This window comes from Rhopilema esculentum, chromosome 4 (genome assembly GCF_057945365.1).
Source record: "Rhopilema esculentum isolate cy_ngs chromosome 4, ASM5794536v1, whole genome shotgun sequence".
Lineage (NCBI taxonomy): Eukaryota > Metazoa > Cnidaria > Scyphozoa > Rhizostomeae > Rhizostomatidae > Rhopilema > Rhopilema esculentum.
The window spans coordinates 11,185,258-11,205,010 of record NC_142818.1 but is presented as its reverse complement, the minus strand read 5'-3'; the positions used below and the strand labels follow the sequence as shown (position 1 = coordinate 11,205,010).

Sequence of the window (19,753 nt, the reverse complement as noted above, 5' to 3'; positions counted from 1 at the left end):
TACTATTCCATGTTGGCTGGAAGCCTCCGCTGGACATCAATCGCAATGAAGAAAAATGAATAAAACGACAACCGAGATTCGAACATGAATCGCCTCTACCGAGTCGTGCGAATTTCAGTGCGAACGTATAACAATAGCGCCGAATGTTGAAACAATGGTCCCTTCATACGTCACAAGGTACTTTTTCTGAAAAAAATTTTGTCGTATTTTTACGGCGATTCTCAACTTTGAGCGTCTATATCTGGAAAACGAGTTAAGCTTTTCGAAAACAAATTTCACGATGGCTTCTTTTTCTCGACTAACTACCAATTTATGCAAAAATCTCAGAAAAATTTTTTGGGCTGGAGTTGCCCTTCAAATTATATCACAAAAATAAACAGCCAGTTGGGTGAATATTTCAAAACAAGCAGCTAAAAGACCCTTTGTAGCTAACAGCTTCCACATTTGGTAAAATCTTCTTTTCCATACAATTTTAGAACTAGCCACCAGATTACGATTCCAATCCTGCCAATATGTTTATCACCATGCACCTCTCACATGTTCTTTCTATGACTAGGCCCATAAATACCAGTGATTTAAAAATACGGTATGGGCTTCAAATCTGGAATTGCAAGTCAACTTGATTTGAAAAGTAGTAAGAGTGTTTCAATTAATCTTTTCTTTTCCAGCTCTTGTAAAAATCCACTGGGTCAATAGAGAGATGCTCGTTCCCTAAGCCTACCAGATCTACAGGATCTACTTGCTACAGGATTAATTAATTATATTGTGCCATGCTTCTTTGACTATCTACAACAAATACACTTATTCACTTTACTTTGCAATTGTGCTTCTAAATTTAACAACACTTTCTAAGATATGGTTTTACACCATACAGCATTGAGTAAATCAAATCTTTCTAGTCCGGAAATTCTGCAAATTTTAAGGAAAAAGCTGGATGATTTGAATACATCATTTCACTGAATTTTCCTAAAATCGATGCAATTCTCATGTTTACTGCGTTGCTGATTGTCGTTAAATTTTATTTAAATTCATAGTTATGTTATATGCCTGTTTGCTTTGAATGGATAATTTATCAAAAGCAACGTTAATGTAAATGGCAATGCAAGAACGTAACCTTCACTCTTGGCAGTCTTAAGCCATTATTTGTCTCTTGCCAGTTGAATTTCTGATTTGTCCATTTGGAAAGAAGAAATATCATCTATACATATCACAGTTTTGCTGTTTTTCTGCGCATAACTCAATTTTGTCACCTTTAAGGAGAATGGGTAATCGAACAATGTAAAAAGGACCTCCATGTGCTTTCCCATTCTATTTTCTTTGCAGAGAAAACGATTCCTTTTTGCCATTATCCACGCTTGAGTGGTTTAGCTTTACCGGGAGCCTTGTCTGTCATCAGCCGTTAGACTGTTACACATCATAGAATGAATGAAAATGATTCATCTTGCCATCAAGTTTGGACCATTGACCTTCTCTTATCTTATAAGCATGTCTACGAGCTTGATTCACTCCACCTTTCCATTTTATCTGCTTGTAATCCATTCCACTCTCCTTCTTCCTCTTTTCGTTCCATGTGGAATGTTGGAATGTCTTTTCTGAAACTTCTTAAAACGGCATGCTGACAAGTGCAATCGTAATTAATTTCAGGCCAACTTACTTAATCTAAGTTTATTCAACTCATATTCCATCATTCCAACATTCCAAATTTCCGACATTCTAGCATTCCCAAATTTATGTTTTCATGATAATATTACGCTTGAAAGGTACAATCTATTAGCCATCCCCACATTTCCTTGTTGCTTTAATAAAAGGTTGCTTTAATAAAAGAGGCCTAGCCACAGCCCATTATATACAGCCTCGCTTCCTCTTATTGCAATGCCAACTTTTCGAAGAGACCGTTACTATTGAGATTTACATCTGGCTAATGAGAAATCCAACAATTTTGTGAAGATCAGAACCAACACGAAGCACAAATAAGATCCAAGAATTGCTTAGAAATAGCAAAAACATATGCGTAGAGAGTTTATAACCTTGAAATTAATTGAACTAACAATATAACTATGGGAAAGTTTGTTTACCTTCACAAATATATCCGTTAGTGTTTGCACAAGTTTCTTTGCAAACATAACCCACAGTACACCTTCCTTGACATCTAGATGAAGTCTGCAATGCAAGGGGCGATATGCTTTTTCAGCAGTACGGCCGTGGGATCGCTTAGATGAGACCTTATTTTTAAGGGATGTCGTTATGAATCGGAAACAGTGCATGATAAAGTAGAGGCTACCTTTGCTTGTTAGTTTTTGACTCCGGGTCTTAATGGTTTTTAGTCACTTTTAAATTTTTATCTTTGCGTGTTTACTTTTTAAGAGGGGGATGGTGTAACCTTTTCAGGATTTAGGGATGGTGTAACGTTTAAGGATTTGTGATTTTAGATTACTATCATTACAATTATTTAGATTCCTTCATTAATTCTGTTGCGTGTCTATGTCACATGTTTTTTTATCGCACTGTTGTGTTTGTAACTTCCTATTCAGGGAATTGTGCGTCACTGTCATCGTGTTGTGAAAAGTTTCACAGTGTTCCTTTGTTTGTGTTTTAATATCATGTAATCACAGTTAGAATAATTGAATCATACTGTTTTTATAACAGCGAGAGCATCAAACGAAGAGTATCTTTGCGTCGTATCTATTCGGGACTCAGGCCCATTGGCCTAGCCCATTCGTTTACAAAGTCATCGTCGTAAGAAGAACCCGAAAACGTTACATTTGTTCAAGACTTCAATACCCTTGCTTTCTTGACATTGAGCTCTAAGATAATGCAAGTATACATTTTGTACTTCAGTCAGTTACACACTTTTTAGTCATACTGAATTATAATGTGTCAAATTTCAAGAAAGAGGAAATAGCAATTCACGAATTACGATGCAATGAATCACACGATCGTTGCAAGTTCACACGTTATGTTCTAGAAAATATGGCCATGAATTGATTATCAGTTTTTTTATAAAAGAGGAACTACAAACGAAAGCGATGATTTTCAACCAATAGACTGATTTGTGTTACTCTTGTGGATTGCATTTGCATGTATAGAAGCTTTATTAAAGAATCCTCTGACAAAAAAGGCTCAGATGGAGGAGCAAAAATGATCCTATGAAGGAGCATTGTGATACACCATTCTCAATGAACTGAACTACTGTCGCTAAACTAGCAAACTAAAGCTATATTTTATATTTCAAACCATGAAAAAGCTGCTAATCAAAATAAAAATAAAATTTCTTGTTTTGGACGAGGATGTAACTTTTTGCATTTCCTAGTGCTAAATTAATGCTACAACAATTTGATTTCTTCCTGATAACCTGCTCGTATGAATTCAGAAGCTGTAAATTTATTATTAAAAAGACAGCAAACAACTACCATGACGATAAAAACGGCACCCGCTTGATGTTGACGATGAATAGTATCTCTAATGAGATGTTTCAATGTATATCCATAAGAACACCGTCTACTGACAATAATGGATCGCAGACATTGACATGGCAATAACAATCTCCTAATTAGTATGAACAAATTGCTGGCATACCGACTCAGTTGCATTCCAGTGAAAAGTTTATTTCTTTAACTCGAATACCAAGCAAATCTTTAGACTCTTTTCATAGCAATCCCAGATATAATACGCAGAAAATTCAAACTTACTTGTCTTGTTGAAAAGCGACTTGGAAAGCTTCTCCACTGATAAATCATATTAGAGCCAGCTGAAAATGGCCAATTGCAATGACGGTGCCAGTCACTAGGCTGGGGGGGGGCTAGGAATTAGAGGATTTGGGGTTGGGCTAGGATGAGACAATGCAAACGATCTGGGCACGTCCTTTTTACTGCCAAAATACGCCAATACCTAACAAAAGAAATTTTGACATATCCAGATTTTATTGTAAAAGTTGGGCGTGGTACTTTGCTGGGATTAACACAATGGGCGTGGAAAATACAGAAACTGCCACCTTAGTGCTTACAGCATTTCCTAAATGGGCAGAATCCTAAATGATGTTTTAGAGACTAAAATTGTTTCTTTACAATATATGAATTGTTTAAATAGGAGAATTAGCAACATATAGCGATGTCTTAACTTGTCAGCAAAAAGTTATCAAAAGGACACTCTCTTACATGGTTTGTTCGGATCTTCATCAAAGTTCTTTTTTCCCTTCAACTTCAAAAACCTTTTTAGATCAATCTTGCTTCCCAGAGTTTGGTATTTTTGGTTTTTTGGAGACATATCTTTGCAGCTGTTCACGGAACTTGAAACTTGAAGGATCAAGCATATTTATTGCAATATGCATATATTTGTTAAGTGCGAATGGTCCCAGGGCTACTAGGTCTAAAGGGCCTCGTAAAGAAAAGAAATTGAATTTAAGAATGAGCTTAGTCAAACATAACATAAGTATGGCTAAAAAGTGGTTTGAAAAAACTTTGTAAACACTTTTTGAAACCCAATTAAGCTAGCGTTAAGGGCGTGGAAGAAAACTTTCTTGGAAGAAAACACCAGATTGGTTTCAAGAATTGATAAAGGAATGCAGAATTAGGTTATATCAAACAAATAAACCGCCAGTTGAGTAAAGTTATATCACATGAATAAAGCCAATTAAGTTATATCACATGAATAAAGCCGCCTGGTTTGGACATCGTATTACTCATGTCCCGTATTAAATAGACTCTATTTAGTACATGATAAAAACGACGTATGAATCAGTTTGGAACAGCACTTTTTATTTTATTCGACGCAACTATTTAGCTCAATACGGTCTGCCGTATTATTTGACATAAGTACGGTTCTAAGGCCTGGTTCAAACGTCGTATTATTCATGTGCCATATTGAATAGACGCTATTTAGTACATGATAAATATGACGTCTGAATCAATTTGGTACAGCACTTTTTATTTTATTCGACGCAACTATTTAGTTCGATACGGTTTCCCGTATTATTTGACATAAGTACGGTTCTAAGGCCTGGTTCAAACGTCGTATTATTCATGTGCCATATTGAATAGACGCTATTTAGTACATGATAAATATGACGTCTGAATCAATTTGGTACAGCACTTTTTATTTTATTCGACGCAACTATTTAGTTCGATACGGTTTCCCGTATTATTTGACATAAGTACGGTTCTAAGGCCTGGTTCAAACGTCGTATTATTCATGTGCCGTATTGAATAGACTCTATTCAGTACATGATAAATACAACATCTGAATCAGTTTGGAACAGCACTTTTTATTTTATTCGACGCAACTATTTAGTTCGATACGGTTTCCCGTATTATTCGACATAAGTACGGTTCTAAGGCCTGGTTCAAACGTCGTATTATTCATGGGCTGTATTAAATAGACTCTATTCAGTACATGATAAATACAACGTCTGAATCAATTTGGTACAGCACTTTTTATTTTATTCGACGCAACTATTTAGCTCGACACGGTCTGCCATAGATAGGTTCCAAATCACGTATAATCTTCTTTTTCATACAATTTTAGAACTAGCCTGCCAATATGTTTATCACCATGCACCTCTCACGTGTTCTTTCTATGACTAGGCCCACAAATATCAGTCATTTAAAATTACAGTATAGGCTTCAAATCTGGAATTGCAAGTCAACTTACTGCTGGAATCTTTTACTTAGGATAGTAAACTAAGAATTCAAACAAATATTTCGCTTTGCTACTTTGTCTCTTCAACTTGCTGTGAGGTAAGCGTCGTCATTTGTTAAAAAGAATGAAATAATCCACCGCAACATTTTTCTTCTGGATCCACATGTGGATACAAAGTTCTGCTTACCTTCAGTCATTATCCAACTTTTACACTTTGAGGACTATCGGACAAATGGTTTGACGGTAACAAAGGAACCTTTAGTCATTACCCGACTTTTGCACTCTGAGGACTATCGGACAAATGTTTTGACGGTAACAAAGGCACCTTTAGTCATTACCCGACTTTTGCACTCTGAGGACTGTCGGACAAATGGTTTGACGGTAACAAAGGCACCTTTAGTCATTACCCGACATTTGCACTCTGAGGACTGTCGGAAAAATGGTTTGACGGTAACAAAGGCATATTTAGTCATTACCCGACTTTAGCACTCTGAGGACTGTCGGACAAATGGTTTGACGGTAACAAAGGCACTCCCTTAGTCATTATCCAACTTTTACACTTTGAGGACTATCGGAAAAATGGTTTGACGGTAACAAAGGCACCTTTAGTCATTACCCGACTTTTGCACTCTGAGGACTGTCGGACAAATGGTTTGACGGTAACAAAGGCACCTTTAATCATTACCCGACTTTTTCACTCTGAGGACTGTCGGACAAATGGTTTGACTGTAACAAAGGCACTTTTAGTCATTACCCGACTTTTGCACGCTGAGGACTGTCGGACAAATGGTTTGACTGTAACAAAGGCACCTTTAGTCATTACCCGACTTTTGCACTCTGAGGACTGTCGGACAAATGGTTTGACGGTAACAAAGGCACCTTTAGTCATTACCCGACTTTTGCACTCTGAGGACTGTCGGATGCAGGCGCGGTCTGGCTCGGGTGGCAAAGTGTCGATTGCCAAGAAGGCTGGGCCTGTTTCGCAAAAGGTTTGGGAATATGAATGTTCTTCTATTAAATTTCATTCTCTCTTTTATCTAAAATATCTACTAAAGTTTAACTACAAATAGAAAATCATTAAAATAATAACAAATGCTAAGAGATATGTTGATAACCAACAATCGTCCATTAAGCCACCAAACATTACAATATCATCATAAAATGAGATGAATATCAGTTTCCTTCAGTCGTGAAGCTGCTCACCACGTATAGCCACGTAATAAAGTCGCATTTACACGAGCAAGCTTACCTTGACAAATTTTCTTTGAGAAGTTTATTTTGCTCGTCCGACAGGGGGGCTAAATTGACTAAAATAAGCCGTTTTAGTACGTTATCTTGTCAAATTTGCTCCGACAATAACCTAAAATTTCCTACGATGGAGGAGGGGCTGGATGTTTTTGACGGAGGGGCTGTAACCCCCCCTCCCCCTCCTCTAGCCCTCCCCTAGCACCACCACTGGCTTTTTGTAATACTTCAAAATATCAAATTCCTAATAAATGTTTAGAGTTTTGATGCTTACGTTATAATTTAAATACACGCTGATCATACAGAAAGATAATACACGCTGAAAATTATAATTTGAACACATGCAGATAATACAGTTTGTGTGCAAGTATTTTTAGTTTACAGATCATTATTTTACGAAATTCTCCCGAGTTATCTCCACAATAATTTTTGTCACTTAATCATATGAGTCAATCATTCAAAATGTCTCCTAAACTTTGCAAATATTTGTCAAAAACGATATTCCTCTGTAGTTCGATCTAGCTACTTTGCAACACCTTTAAAATGATTCCACCAGTTAGGAAAATCATAATGAATAAAAAACGCTATAAAAATTCTGATAAACACGGCACATTTTAATTACAAGTACAAAAGACACAATAAGGAGGTTGAACTGATTCACGCAAAGTACAAAAGGTGAAAAAATTGCATCACAAATACTAACAGCTAATAAATTAACTGGTAACTTGTATTCAAATGAAATTGCATTTAAGGCTGTTACTTCAGTGGATGTTACTCATTTCTATGAAACGATTCCTTTTTAGAAATGGCGAACAGAGGTGTAATATGCATGATATTTCTCACGATACCTATTGCCTTTGGCCTGCACAAATTTTTACGCATGAGTTGCCGCAATGAAGCATTGTTCAAAGGAAAATACAGGGACTTGACTGTAACGTCCAGCTCATCGCATATCATATCATTGACAACGGAGCTTCAAGTGCGACATTGTGCAAGGGGATGCACCAAGAACACACTGTGTAAGTCTTTCGCATTCAACAAACTACTGTCTGAGGGCAATTGTAAGTTGTTGAATAACGAGAAGTCAGATCTCAACACCAATGACATCATATCATCCTCTGGGTGGATATTATACGAGCCGGTAGAACAGGTGAGTTGTTCAGAACATTTCAGATTTTTATATATAGCTAGCTTTACATAAAAAAGTTGCATAAGTAAAGCTAATAAACTTTCAGTCAATTGTTTCCAGGGACGCCGGGACGCCCAAAGGACAAAGGGGATGCTTCAGCAAATGGGCATGTGATAAAATTCCCAGCTTCTACTAATATGTTTGCAACAGTGGTTTTTTTATTTTCTGTAGTCATCTTGTAAATAGGCCAAGTGCTACCATTAGAAATGTTTATAGATTTTGAGAAAAATAAGGCGCTAAAGTCAAGGTTTCATAGCACCCCCCAGCACCCCCTCTCTGGCATCCCTGATTCTTTTCCATACGTATATCTAACACGATGTTTCACATAACAGTACAAGTAAAGTACAAGGCTTTAAAACAAAAGAGAAGGTGAAAGAGTGAGGGAAATTGAAGGGAGGATACTTTGTTGTTTTGTTATAACGGCGGCCTGACAACCACGATTCGTACCACATACATAGCAGCAGTTACCTTTGACGTATGCTTTTCCTTTTCAGCTCATATATAAGAAATTACCAAAGTTAGTCGTATATAAAAAGCAAAGTCATATATAAAAAAAATTAACAAGGATCTACAATCAGGGGCGTAGCGTGCCGGGGGGTGTGTGTGGAGGGAGGGGTTTACATCCCCAAGCTTTCAGAGAACTCGTCGGTAGAATTAAATTTATAACAAAATGTTAATGTAACAAAAGAATTTCTGTCGGTAAAATATGGTTTTGCATCTCTTAAATATGTTTTTGCACACCCCCCAGCGAATAATCCTTACTTTTTCGCTGCACAACTCTTTCGAGTCGTAAATTGAGCCAATCATAACAGCATTTGAAGATAGTTGACTTTTGAAAATTGTCATTTTTATCCCTGTGCTTTCCCTGTGTCTTTTTCTGCATCCGGGTCCCTTGTGTTCTCTTTTGGTAGCAAAAGGCTGGGACCAGGATGCAGAACAAGACGATTTACGGATAACAAAAATATTTTCCTGGTTTCCCTGCTGTTTGCCTGCTCAACAGCAACAGTTTTAGTCATTAAAATTCAAGATCACTTCGATGCAGATACACTAACAGGATCTCGCATGCTTTTGCAATCTTAAAAGGCGACCTTTGAAAGTATTTGAAATTGTTCGGGAGACGAAGCCTTTAGTCCTTTGCTTCGAAACAATATCGTCTTAAACCAGTCAGTGTTGCAGGGTCGTGGCACATGCGCATTAATAACTGTATTCACACAAATGTTGTCCCTGTGACCATGCAACCCTTGAACTTCCTGCCAGGGCTTTATGCGCATGTGCAAATACCCTTAAACGGGGGCTAGTGCATATCTGAAAGACGGGCATGATTCTTCGCCCGAACAAGAAAAAGTTTTCCTGGTCATGTAAACATAAATCTCTTAACGAATGATTAAGGCTAGAGTTACACTCTACCGGATTGCTATCGGAGCGGAGTAGCTTTTACTCCGGAGTGATATTTAGGGTAGCAGTTACACTACGACGCTCCGCTCGCTCATAAGCCTGTATTCCTTTGCATTTCTGGTACACAAAATCCACCAGATTAAATTTTTTGATGATATTTTCGAAACTATGTGCTGTTGCGAATTAGTTTTCAATACCTAAGCATAAAATGACGAAAACAACCATGAAACTGAGAGATAAAAAATGGGGTTCGTAGGACGGATAGCGAGATTGTGATGCCATCTGATGTGTTAAAGTATGTTTTTCGTCCAAGGACCACTTCATTCAAATCCGGGAAGAGGTGAAATCCAAATACAAAAATGTTTTCACGATTTCGATTTGGCATTATCCAACAGCAACAAAATCTCAGAAAGCACCATTGTTCACTATCGATCGAATTGCTTCAAGCAGAAAACAATACGAAAATCCTTTGTTTCAAAGTGGAGCATATCGGATTCGTGCGATTACACTACAACGCTCTGCTACGGAGTGACTCCGGAGTGATTTTCGTATCACCCCCAGAGCGAAGTGATTTTCACTCCGCTAATCAAAGCGTTGTGTATCGGAGGGGTATTGGATTGGTGTGGAGTAGTGTAACTCAGACCCCTATCCGATATGAAAGTTACTCCGCTCCGATAGCAATCCGGTATAGTGTAACTGGCACCTAAATTCCCCCTTCTGAAGATGTTCTAAATTGTTTTTTCTAACCTAGTATTGTGTCCACAATTAGCTTGTAAGCTAAATATTTTTGACACATAACTAAAGTTTTTGATTAATTGATTGATTTATTGATTTTCGTCGTTTTGCTTGCTTTTTCAAAAGAATTATTTACGAAATTTTAAACTTTCTGACAACTGCACTCTTTAAACTGTCGCTATATTTCCTCGCAATAGTTGCAGCGAATTTGCATAAAAATTTCTGCCAGTATAAATTGAACTTCCAATGCGAGAGAAAAATTCACAGCTAAAAAATTCGTGGCGAAAAATTCGCTACGCAAGAAAAATTCTTTTTGTGTAAATCAGGCTTAAAGCTTTCTTTTACCGCTTTGCTTGCACTAAGTCTCTATGTCAGCAATTTGTTCATGCTAATCAGGAGATTGATATGATAACTGTCAGCAATTCGCCATTGTCAGTAGACGGTGTTCTTATGGATACACATTGAAACATCTCATTAGAGATACTATTCATCGTCAACATCAAGCGGGTGCCACTTTTATCGTCATGGTAGTTGTTTGCAGTCTTTTTAATCATATATTTACAATTTCTAAATTCATACGAGCAGGCTATCGGGAAGAAATCAGGTTTTTGTAGCATTGATCTAGCCATAGGGAAGATTGAGAATACTTAGGACTATCAAAAATGCAAAAGTTACATTCTCATCAAAAACAAAAAAATTATTTATTTGATTTTCATTAGCAACTTTTCCGGGGTTTGAAATATCCAATATAACTTCAGCTTTGCTAGTTTGACCAACGTAGTTCAGTTCATTTATAACGGTGTATCACAATGCTCCTTCATAGGATCATTTTTGCTCCTCCATCTGAGCTTTTTTTCAGAGAATTCTTAAACAAAGCTAGTATTAATATAAATACATTCTACAAGAGCAACACAAACCAGTCTATTGCTTGATAATCATCGCTTCCGTTTGTAGTTCCTCTTCTCTATCAAAAACAACCTGGTAATCAATTCATGACTATATTTTCTCGAACATAACGTGCGATCGTGCAACGATTGTGTCATTCTTTGCCTTTTCAGTTCTTGCAACCGGCTACCCCATTCTTAACACATTTTTTAGTCATACTGAATTACAACATTAGATGTTTTGAAAGTGTTGGTTTTCAAAGAGGCGTAGAGAATATAGAAAGATGACAAGAAAGCGAGGGTAGGGAAGGCTGAGTCTCTGGCGCCGGTTTTCGAACAAAAACAATGTCGGGAAGCTGGCTGCTTTTTGCCGAAACTAGAAAACTGAAAAATTTCTTCCACAAAATAATTTTTTTTAATTTCAATTGATTTATAAAAATGATTAGAATACATCAGAGCTGTCGTGTCGCGATTCAATTAGATGTTGTAAGACAAAAACATATTGCTCCTTACATTGCAGACTTCATCCAGATGTCAAGGAAGGTGTACCGTGGGTTATGTTTGCAAAGAAACTTGTGGAAACACTGATGGATATACCTGTGAAGGTAAACAAACATTCTGAGAATTATGTTGTTATGTTAGTTAATTTCGTGATTATCTACGTTCTAGTCATATTTATTTGCAATTTCTAAGCGGTTCCTTGATCTTATTTGTGCTTCGTCTTGGTTCTGATCTTCACAAAATTGTTGGATTTCTAGTCTGTCATTAGCCAGAGGTTCTCTATAATGATGGTTTTTTCGAAAAGCTAAAATCAAGACAAGAGGAAGCGAGGCTTTATATAAAGGGACTGTTGCTAGGCCTCTATTTCCATATTACATGTTTCCTTGTTTTGCTGGATGTCATAATACAAGTCCTTACTTAATCCAATTTTCGGGAAATTTATGGAAAATAGGAAAATTCGGGCAAGAATCCATTGACATCCCTCTCAATACTTGAAGATCAATAAACTCCTGAATTTAACAGTTCTAAGTTAATGAAGTCCTTGATTGGCTTAAGCAACTAATAACACTTTCTCTTTAACCTTATCCAGTGGTGGGGCTGCAATGGCCCTCCAAGTGTGGGCAGTCCTCTCTCACTCTTCAGGTCCTCTGCACATTGAGATGGAGCTGCGATAGTTCCACTGTGTAATCGGTAAAAGAGAGGGGCGGTGCGGGTGAATGGCTCGGCCTCGGGTGATGGCTTGACAGTGTGGATCCATCTTAACCAATGAATGTACAAATAGCTTGGTCTGACCAATCATATCGAAGACCAGCTGAATTTGTGTCATCGTTTTTATCATCAGTTTTAGGTCAAAGCGATCATGAATACAACTGCAAACAATACGAGGATATTGCCTTTAACCAAGGCCTAATGCCCAGTGTAGCGATAGTCACTCATTTGATATAAAATTTATTACTTCAGTGTTGCAAATGAATACTTTGTTGATATATTTATAACTTATTGTTTGTGATAATCAATTTTTTCAACAGACATTAACGAGTGTTTGACTTCTCCTTGTGCTAATGGTGGAACATGCTCCAACACTGCCGGGAGCTACAGCTGCTCCTGTTCATCGGGATGGGAAGGAACACATTGTAGGAAAAGTAAGACTATGATCTACGTATAATTTTAGTTAGGGGGGGGGTTAATCTCTTTTGTTTCACCTGTGGACCAACCTCTCCTTACATTTCCCATTTTATGGCTACACGTGATTGCTTTGTTTTGTATCTAAACAATCTTTGTAACATGTTTTTACAGAAGTGCTTGGAACAATAACATCGATCAACTACCCGTCTAATTACTTGGATAACTACGAGGAAGCTTGGAATCTCAAAGCTGGTAGTACTTGCAAGATCGAAATAACATTTGATTCGTTTTTAACAGAGAGTACTCACGACAGAGTTTCATTATGGTACGTATAATTTTTATCTTGCTTGTCAAATAGACAAAAATAAACAACTGAAGATCCCATTGATCTCTATTTTTTTCAAAAAAAACATTCTATCTGGATATGGAAAACCAGTTTAACATGTAAATAATATGTTAAGGTATTGTTAGCGAAAGATTCAAAGTTTACTAAGGGACTACATTTATTTTGGTTTGGGTCATAAAGTTATGGACAGAGACCAATTTACAGAGATTTGATGAAGCAAGAGCTTGTGCTTTTAGGGCCAATTCGTAACACATTTATCTGATTGTACACATTTAGAGGTATTTCATGATGCCCTCTTAGTTTATGTGCTCGTTAAGTTTAATTCTAGGTATAAATTTTTGGGTGATGTTTTCACTTTAAAACTGCAGTTTTAAAACAAGTCTACCATGATTAAAAGTGTCACCATAGCCCATTTTACCCTGTTATCTTTGAATCGTCCAAAAAGTCTGACTCGTTCTTAAAAAAATATGTTTTGGCCCTATTTGCTTGTCGCTGATTCTGTCTACACAAATATAATTTTAAACGAGATAGCAACAAATTTGTTGCGCCTTTATCTCCCTTTTACATGATAAAGACAAATCTTTGACTGAACCCATAACTGTGAAAACCTCTTCTAGAATCGTATTTTGAACATTTAATCAAAATGGTTAAAAAACTCATCGTGTTCATGTAGACAGAGACTGTATTCAAAATTTATTGTAATAAAATGTTATTAAATAGAAGTTTTCCTTTTAAATTTTTCAAAATTTATCGTTTCAGGGACGGCAGCCCTTCTTCTTCTTCTTTGATTATAACACTGAGTGGAAACCATACAGGTGCAACCTATTGTTCAACTGGCTTTTCGATGTATGTTAATTTTACAACTGACCACTCTAAAGTTTACACTGGTTTCAAAGGAACGTATAAATGTGTTCCTTAGGACATTCCAGGTACTCAATCATCAATGTTTGTCTCCATTATGTAATTATTGTTTGTTCTATGAAATGTGGTAATGAGTGGGTAAGAGATCAAGTAGGGCTAGAGGAGAGGAAGAGGAGAGGCGACAGCTTGGTACTTGCTTCCATCGAAGGAGAGACAAAAGGAGAAACAGAAAGAGGAAGAAGGAGAGTGGAAAGGATTACAAGCATCATAACATGACAAAGTGGAGTAAAGCAAGCTCATAAAAATGCTTATAAGAGGAGGCCAACGGTAGTGGCTGCGCCAGCTTTTGCATAGTGGGAGGGTGTCGGTGGTGGCCAGTGAAACAACGCCCTTTTTGTCTCGTCTACAAAATGACGAAAATAAAATCTACCCTTCCAATAGCTTTTGAATCAATGTTCAGAAAAGCCATGTGAACCATGTTTTTACAAATGTGGAGGGATGGTTATTACTCCCCTTACCCCCATTTTTGCGCCGCCACTGGTCAACGGTCAAATCTTGATGGACAATGACAACATCATCGATATGTAACAATGATATGTAACAGTCTAACTCAATAACGGATGGTGGCAAAAAATTATCATAGTTACTCAGTAAAAATCATAGTGTGGGAAAGCTCGTGGAGCTCCTTTTTGTATTATTTGATTACCCATTCTTCTTGTAAGTGACAAAACTGATTTATGCACAGAACAGCAACAAAGCTGTGATAGGTATCCATCATATTTCTTCCTTCCAAATGGACCAATCAACATTTTTGTCAGCAAGGGACAAATAATGGCAGCATTCTTCATTCTTCAGACTAAACTTTTCAGTCCAAATTTTAGTTTCATACAGCAGCTCTTTTCAATTCTACTGTATATTCAATATCAAACGAACCAGTGCTCTACAAGAAAAGGTCTTTTCGACTTCATCTTGTCAGGCATTGTTAAAATAAAACTATAAAGAATATTCGTTAACTTGATATAATATATCGAGAAATGATTTGAATTACTCGACGCTGTATGGTTTAAATCCATATCTAAGAAAATGTTGTTGAGCACAATTGCAAAGTAAAGTGACTAAGTGTATTTGCTTAGTTGTAGATAGTAAATGAAGCATGGCACAAAATGATTTGTTAATCCTGTATCAAGTAGATCTATCTTGAGGAATTAGATTTTTCTTGTTCTATTTCAATGTACATTTTGGCATTGCAAATATAGATCTTTGACTTAGGCAGCAAATATTTTGTCAGTCCTTGTCCTGATTTTGTATGTTATTTGCACTGAAAATTAGTTTGAATGTGTACCATCACCAATTGAAAATCTTTTTATTCACTATTTTTCTCATTCACAAAGATTGGATCGAAATTTAGAGGAACTTGCAATTTTAGGAAAGTTAAAAGAAATTTTCCTTAAGGTTTACGGCGAACTCTTTCGAGTCTTTACATCTGGTGACGTTCACATTGTTGAGAACTATCGTTCTATTTCAATCCTATGTAGATCGAAGAGAGGATAGCATCAAACATATTTACTCATTCCCAGTCAAGGAAAGATTGCTTCACAAGCTATAATCAGGGTTTAGAAAACTCCACTCAACTACGTCTGCTTTCCTACACATGATAGATACAAATTACACTGACATGGATAATGGTCTGTTACAGACTAATGCTAAACTAGCTAAAATATAACTAGCAAAGAAAATGCTAAACCAACTATTACTAGTGTATGAAAGACTCTGATAGGTAAACGTAATCAGCTACTAAATAAATGTTGTTATTTTCGGTTGAATGAAATGAATTAGAAATAAACTTAAAAAGGCTTTCGATACGGTGAACCACCAGATCCTGATATCCAAATTCAAAGTCTTAAATTCAGGTGTACACTTGCTACACTTGCTGTCCTCATACTTAGAGTGTAGAGCACAGTTCATTGATTTCTATAAAAAGCCATGTCGTTCTGCAGTTATTTCTAGTGGTGTTCCTCAGGGCCCCATCCTCGGACCACGTTTGTTCTTATTATATGTAAATTACCTATTATGCCTTATTGATTCCCAAACAGTAATGTTTGCTGATGATACAACAATCCGGTCACATTGGCCCTCCCACAGTAGTCTTTCTCCAATCATTAAAAAGGACTTTGACAGTGTTAGCCTATACTTTCCTATAAACTATATTGTTTCTAAACCTACCAAGTGTGTTGGATTCTTGCTGGAGCAAAACTTGGACTACTCTTTACATGTCAATGATACTTGTAGATAAACAATTATGGCCTCCACATAATAAGACGTGTTGAACCTGTCGTGCCAGAGGGTAGTTTTATCCTCCTTGTCAACTCTCTTGTTCTAAGACCCCGTTTACACTGTCCCATGCAAGTCAAAACTGCCACGGTTCGCCCTTCGATTTACACTAGCACTATGGAACCGAGACGATTTTGCTCTGCTATCCGGATCAGTTTTGACCCTGCTTTGAAAGCGAACGAATTTTGTACCGTCACGGTTCCGTTTTTGAACGGGACAGTGTAAACACTTATTGGAGACGATTTTGTCATGGATTCACAAAGAGGTCTTTTGTATGGCTGTTTCAGGGAATCAAGGCTTTGATTTTGGCGCAACTACGTTGTCAAATTCCTTATTGCATTGTTAATTTCAGTGGCAGCGATTGGCTGAATATCTATTGAGCAGCTATGATATTCAGCCAATAGAGATGGCTAACACCGTCTTTGACAACGCCATTTACAATCTCTTCTGTTGTATTGTTTCCCATTCCATGCCTTGATTGGACTTAGAAGTTTTGTAGTCTAAAATAACACTGAGAATTAAAGCCACCTCGTCGTCCGTCCAAGTGAAGTTTTTATCGGCCTTCTTCTCCATTTTTGCTCTCAATACAATTTCGATTGTTGATTGTGGTGGCAAAATAAATGCCTCGGTTGACGAAATACAGCCTCCTCTAAACAAGTTTCTACCATCGAATTAAGATCGTACCAGTACTTTGTAAACGGAACGGCTAAACGGAACAATTTGGAAGGGCGACAGCTTATTCCCAAAGTCTATTTTTTTTAACTCAGTCAGGCATTCATATCTCGCGAGGGCATATCTTGACTGCGGAGGAAACGATAGAATGCGAAGTCTCCTCCGCAGTTTAGATATGCCCTCGCAGTAGTACGAATGCCTTACGGCATTGCAAAATAGACCTTGGGAAAGTCTAGTGTAATTGTGGTCCAAGTCAATTGGATTATTGCTTGCCAGTTCTGTATAACCTTGGCGCTGGCCAAATCGATACACTCTTGAAACTACAGAAGCGATGTGCTCGTTTGATTTATAGCTGTAACAGAAGGACACCTAGCAAGCACTCATTTATTAAAGGCAATCTGTCTCGTTGTGGATTGGTTAACGAGAACAATAGCTGGAACAATAGCCTAAACAAAATTCCAGCGCTCCGCCATATTTTTTACAATGCGATGAATTAAAGGGGGGCTGGAAGCAATAAAAAATCCCTTTGTTCTTATAATCAATCAACGTCGTGACAGATTGCCTTTAAACTAAATTGGCTACCTCTTCAAAAGCGGACTGAGTTCAACGTTTGTATCCTCATGTTTAAAATATTCGCAGGTGCGACTCCGCCATACCTTTCAAAAGTGCTTATGCAAATTACAGCGAGTCATAGACATAGGACATAAAATGCCAGTTGGGGATGCCTGTACATTTCAAGGGGCTCTCAAAGGTCTTTTAGACAATATGGAGCAAGGGTATGGATCTATTTGCCCTATTCATTGAGGCAATGTGACAATGTCACCTTTATAACCTCTATGGGCAGAGAAAAGTCGGACTCTTCCAATTAGTATGGTTGGATTCTTAAAAATCTTTTCAACTATAATTTTTGCTATCTTTTTTACTGTCATCAATCATCAATATGATTATAGCTGATTATTTAAATTTTGTACTAAAGTTCACTGTTTCTATTTCTTTTTAGGTTGATTTTAGAATATTTGTAATTTTAATCAGTGAACCAAACTGAAAACAGGTTTTTGAATTTATTTTGTAATTCACATTAAAGATTATTATAAAAACGTTCTTAATCAAGTTTCTGAGAGAAGTCTCCTCTTAAGATTTCAAAAGACGCAAACAAAAAACAGGCCAACCTTTGTCCCATATTCCATCGTATAAAGCAAACAACATGCTTTTATGTTCAATAGCAAGAACTGAGCGAATTGAGTAGGAAGTAAGAGGTAGAGCAGGTGGATTGAATTTTCCAAGCGGTCAATTCCTTCTTACCTTTAAGGTCATATTTTTTATTTCGAGATGAATTTTCGTGGGTCATATGGAACTTTCCCTTTTCTATAGAATCTTTTTGGGAAAATGGAAAATTGTGGGTCAGCAAACCAAAAATGAGAATCATTCTGCAGAAAACTGTTTGTAAAAAAGTGAGTTTGAATGCTGATGTTTCATCATTTTTAAATAAAATTGACTAGGATCTGACGAGAGACATGAATCAGAACAAGAAAAAATGCATGCTTTCTTTTGGAATACCCTTCGTGTTAAAACAGTGAAATTGTTCTTTCTAGAGATTCTTGAAGCACCAGTTGATTCTGAAATTGTCCCCCGGGGTAGTGTTAACGTATAGGGTGTGTTCTTTCTAGAGAGACTTTAATTTTGCCGCCAAAATCAATACAACACCCTGTTCATGCCTGCTACGTTCCATTTCATATCAGTTCTATGTAAGAGAGCTTCAGTTTGAAACAATAACTTAAAAAACACTCAAATTCCTAGTTACGTCATATATTATATTGTAAGCACGTAAGTTAGTATTGTCAATTTGAAACAACACCTGAAAGAATTGTAGGAGCTACCTGCAGTGACAATACGAGAAAATCTTCTTCTTAATATTTTACTTATCATGTAACCAATAAATGATTACTTAGTGTAACGTCAATCTGAATCCTGAACCACTCTAGACACAGGACTAAATTATGAAAATACAAAAGATTTCCCTAATCTTTTTCGCTGTACATATAACACCTCACCTATTTGATCTACAGTGTTCCATCTTGATCAAGAAAACAGCAGAGTTGCTGCAAGAATATCGACTTTGATTTTTAACTTTTTCTCTAGATTTAATTATTGTAAAAACTTTTTAAACTATATTATTGTAACATTTATATCGTATGTACATTAGTTTCACAGGTTCTTGATTGATAGCAGCAAACTCATTTTTGCTGAACAAGTTTACCTGTAAAAATATGGTCTTATTATTATTATTATTATTATTATTATTATTATTATTATTATTAGGTTAACTCACCGAAGCAATCATTGGTCAGCTATGTATTATTTCCTCGGCCGCAACTCGATGTTTATGGTCAAGGAGGACATTTTATGATTGTATAATGACGTAGGCTAATGGTGATGACATATTAAATTAAAGTTTATTATAGTCAAAAGAAATGAGAGGGGGAGGTACTATTTTGCGTTCAGAAAATTTTTCAATCGTCTAAACATGATGAATATTTTCCCACCCTTTTTTATCATTCACAATTTGCGTCAGCTTTTACAAGGCGGTAGCAGTAGCTTCTCATCAGTCTCCATGTCTAGAAAATAATTACATAAAGTAACTGAGAGGAAAGCCATTGCACATGGGAAAGAAGGACTGCATTTTCCTTAAGTGGAATTTAGTATTATTTCACTTCAGCCACACAAACCTCTAAACCGCCATGTAAATATCTTTACATTAATCTGTAAAGGCGAGTTCATGTTTGTTAATTATGTAGATTAAACTGTTTTTAAGGCTTCAAAACAATGTTCCGTATA

The 19,753-nt window shown here is 36.8% G+C and overlaps 1 protein-coding gene across 1 annotated transcript; it reads left to right on the top strand.

The window, feature by feature from the left end:
- The first annotated feature begins 107 nt into the window (after positions 1–107).
- LOC135691410 (CUB and sushi domain-containing protein 3) lies at positions 108–18,760 on the top strand. The gene is made up of 6 exons (XM_089114689.1): positions 108–177; positions 7,683–8,029; positions 11,603–11,687; positions 12,612–12,725; positions 12,880–13,033; positions 13,814–18,760. The coding sequence occupies exons 1-6, from the start codon at positions 144–146 to the stop codon at positions 13,971–13,973; spliced, it is 894 nt and encodes a 297-aa protein (XP_088970815.1). The 5' UTR covers positions 108–143; the 3' UTR covers positions 13,974–18,760.
- Positions 18,761–19,753: the final 993 nt, after the last annotated feature.

Coding starts and splice junctions, on each gene's coding strand:
- LOC135691410 (XM_089114689.1), top strand. CDS start 144: ATGTTGAAACAATGGTCCCTTCATACGTCACAAG. Junction 8,030..11,602: donor TATACGAGCCGGTAGAACAG/GTGAGTTGTTCA, acceptor CTTACATTGCAG/ACTTCATCCAGATGTCAAGG. Junction 12,726..12,879: donor AGGAACACATTGTAGGAAAA/GTAAGACTATGA, acceptor ATGTTTTTACAG/AAGTGCTTGGAACAATAACA.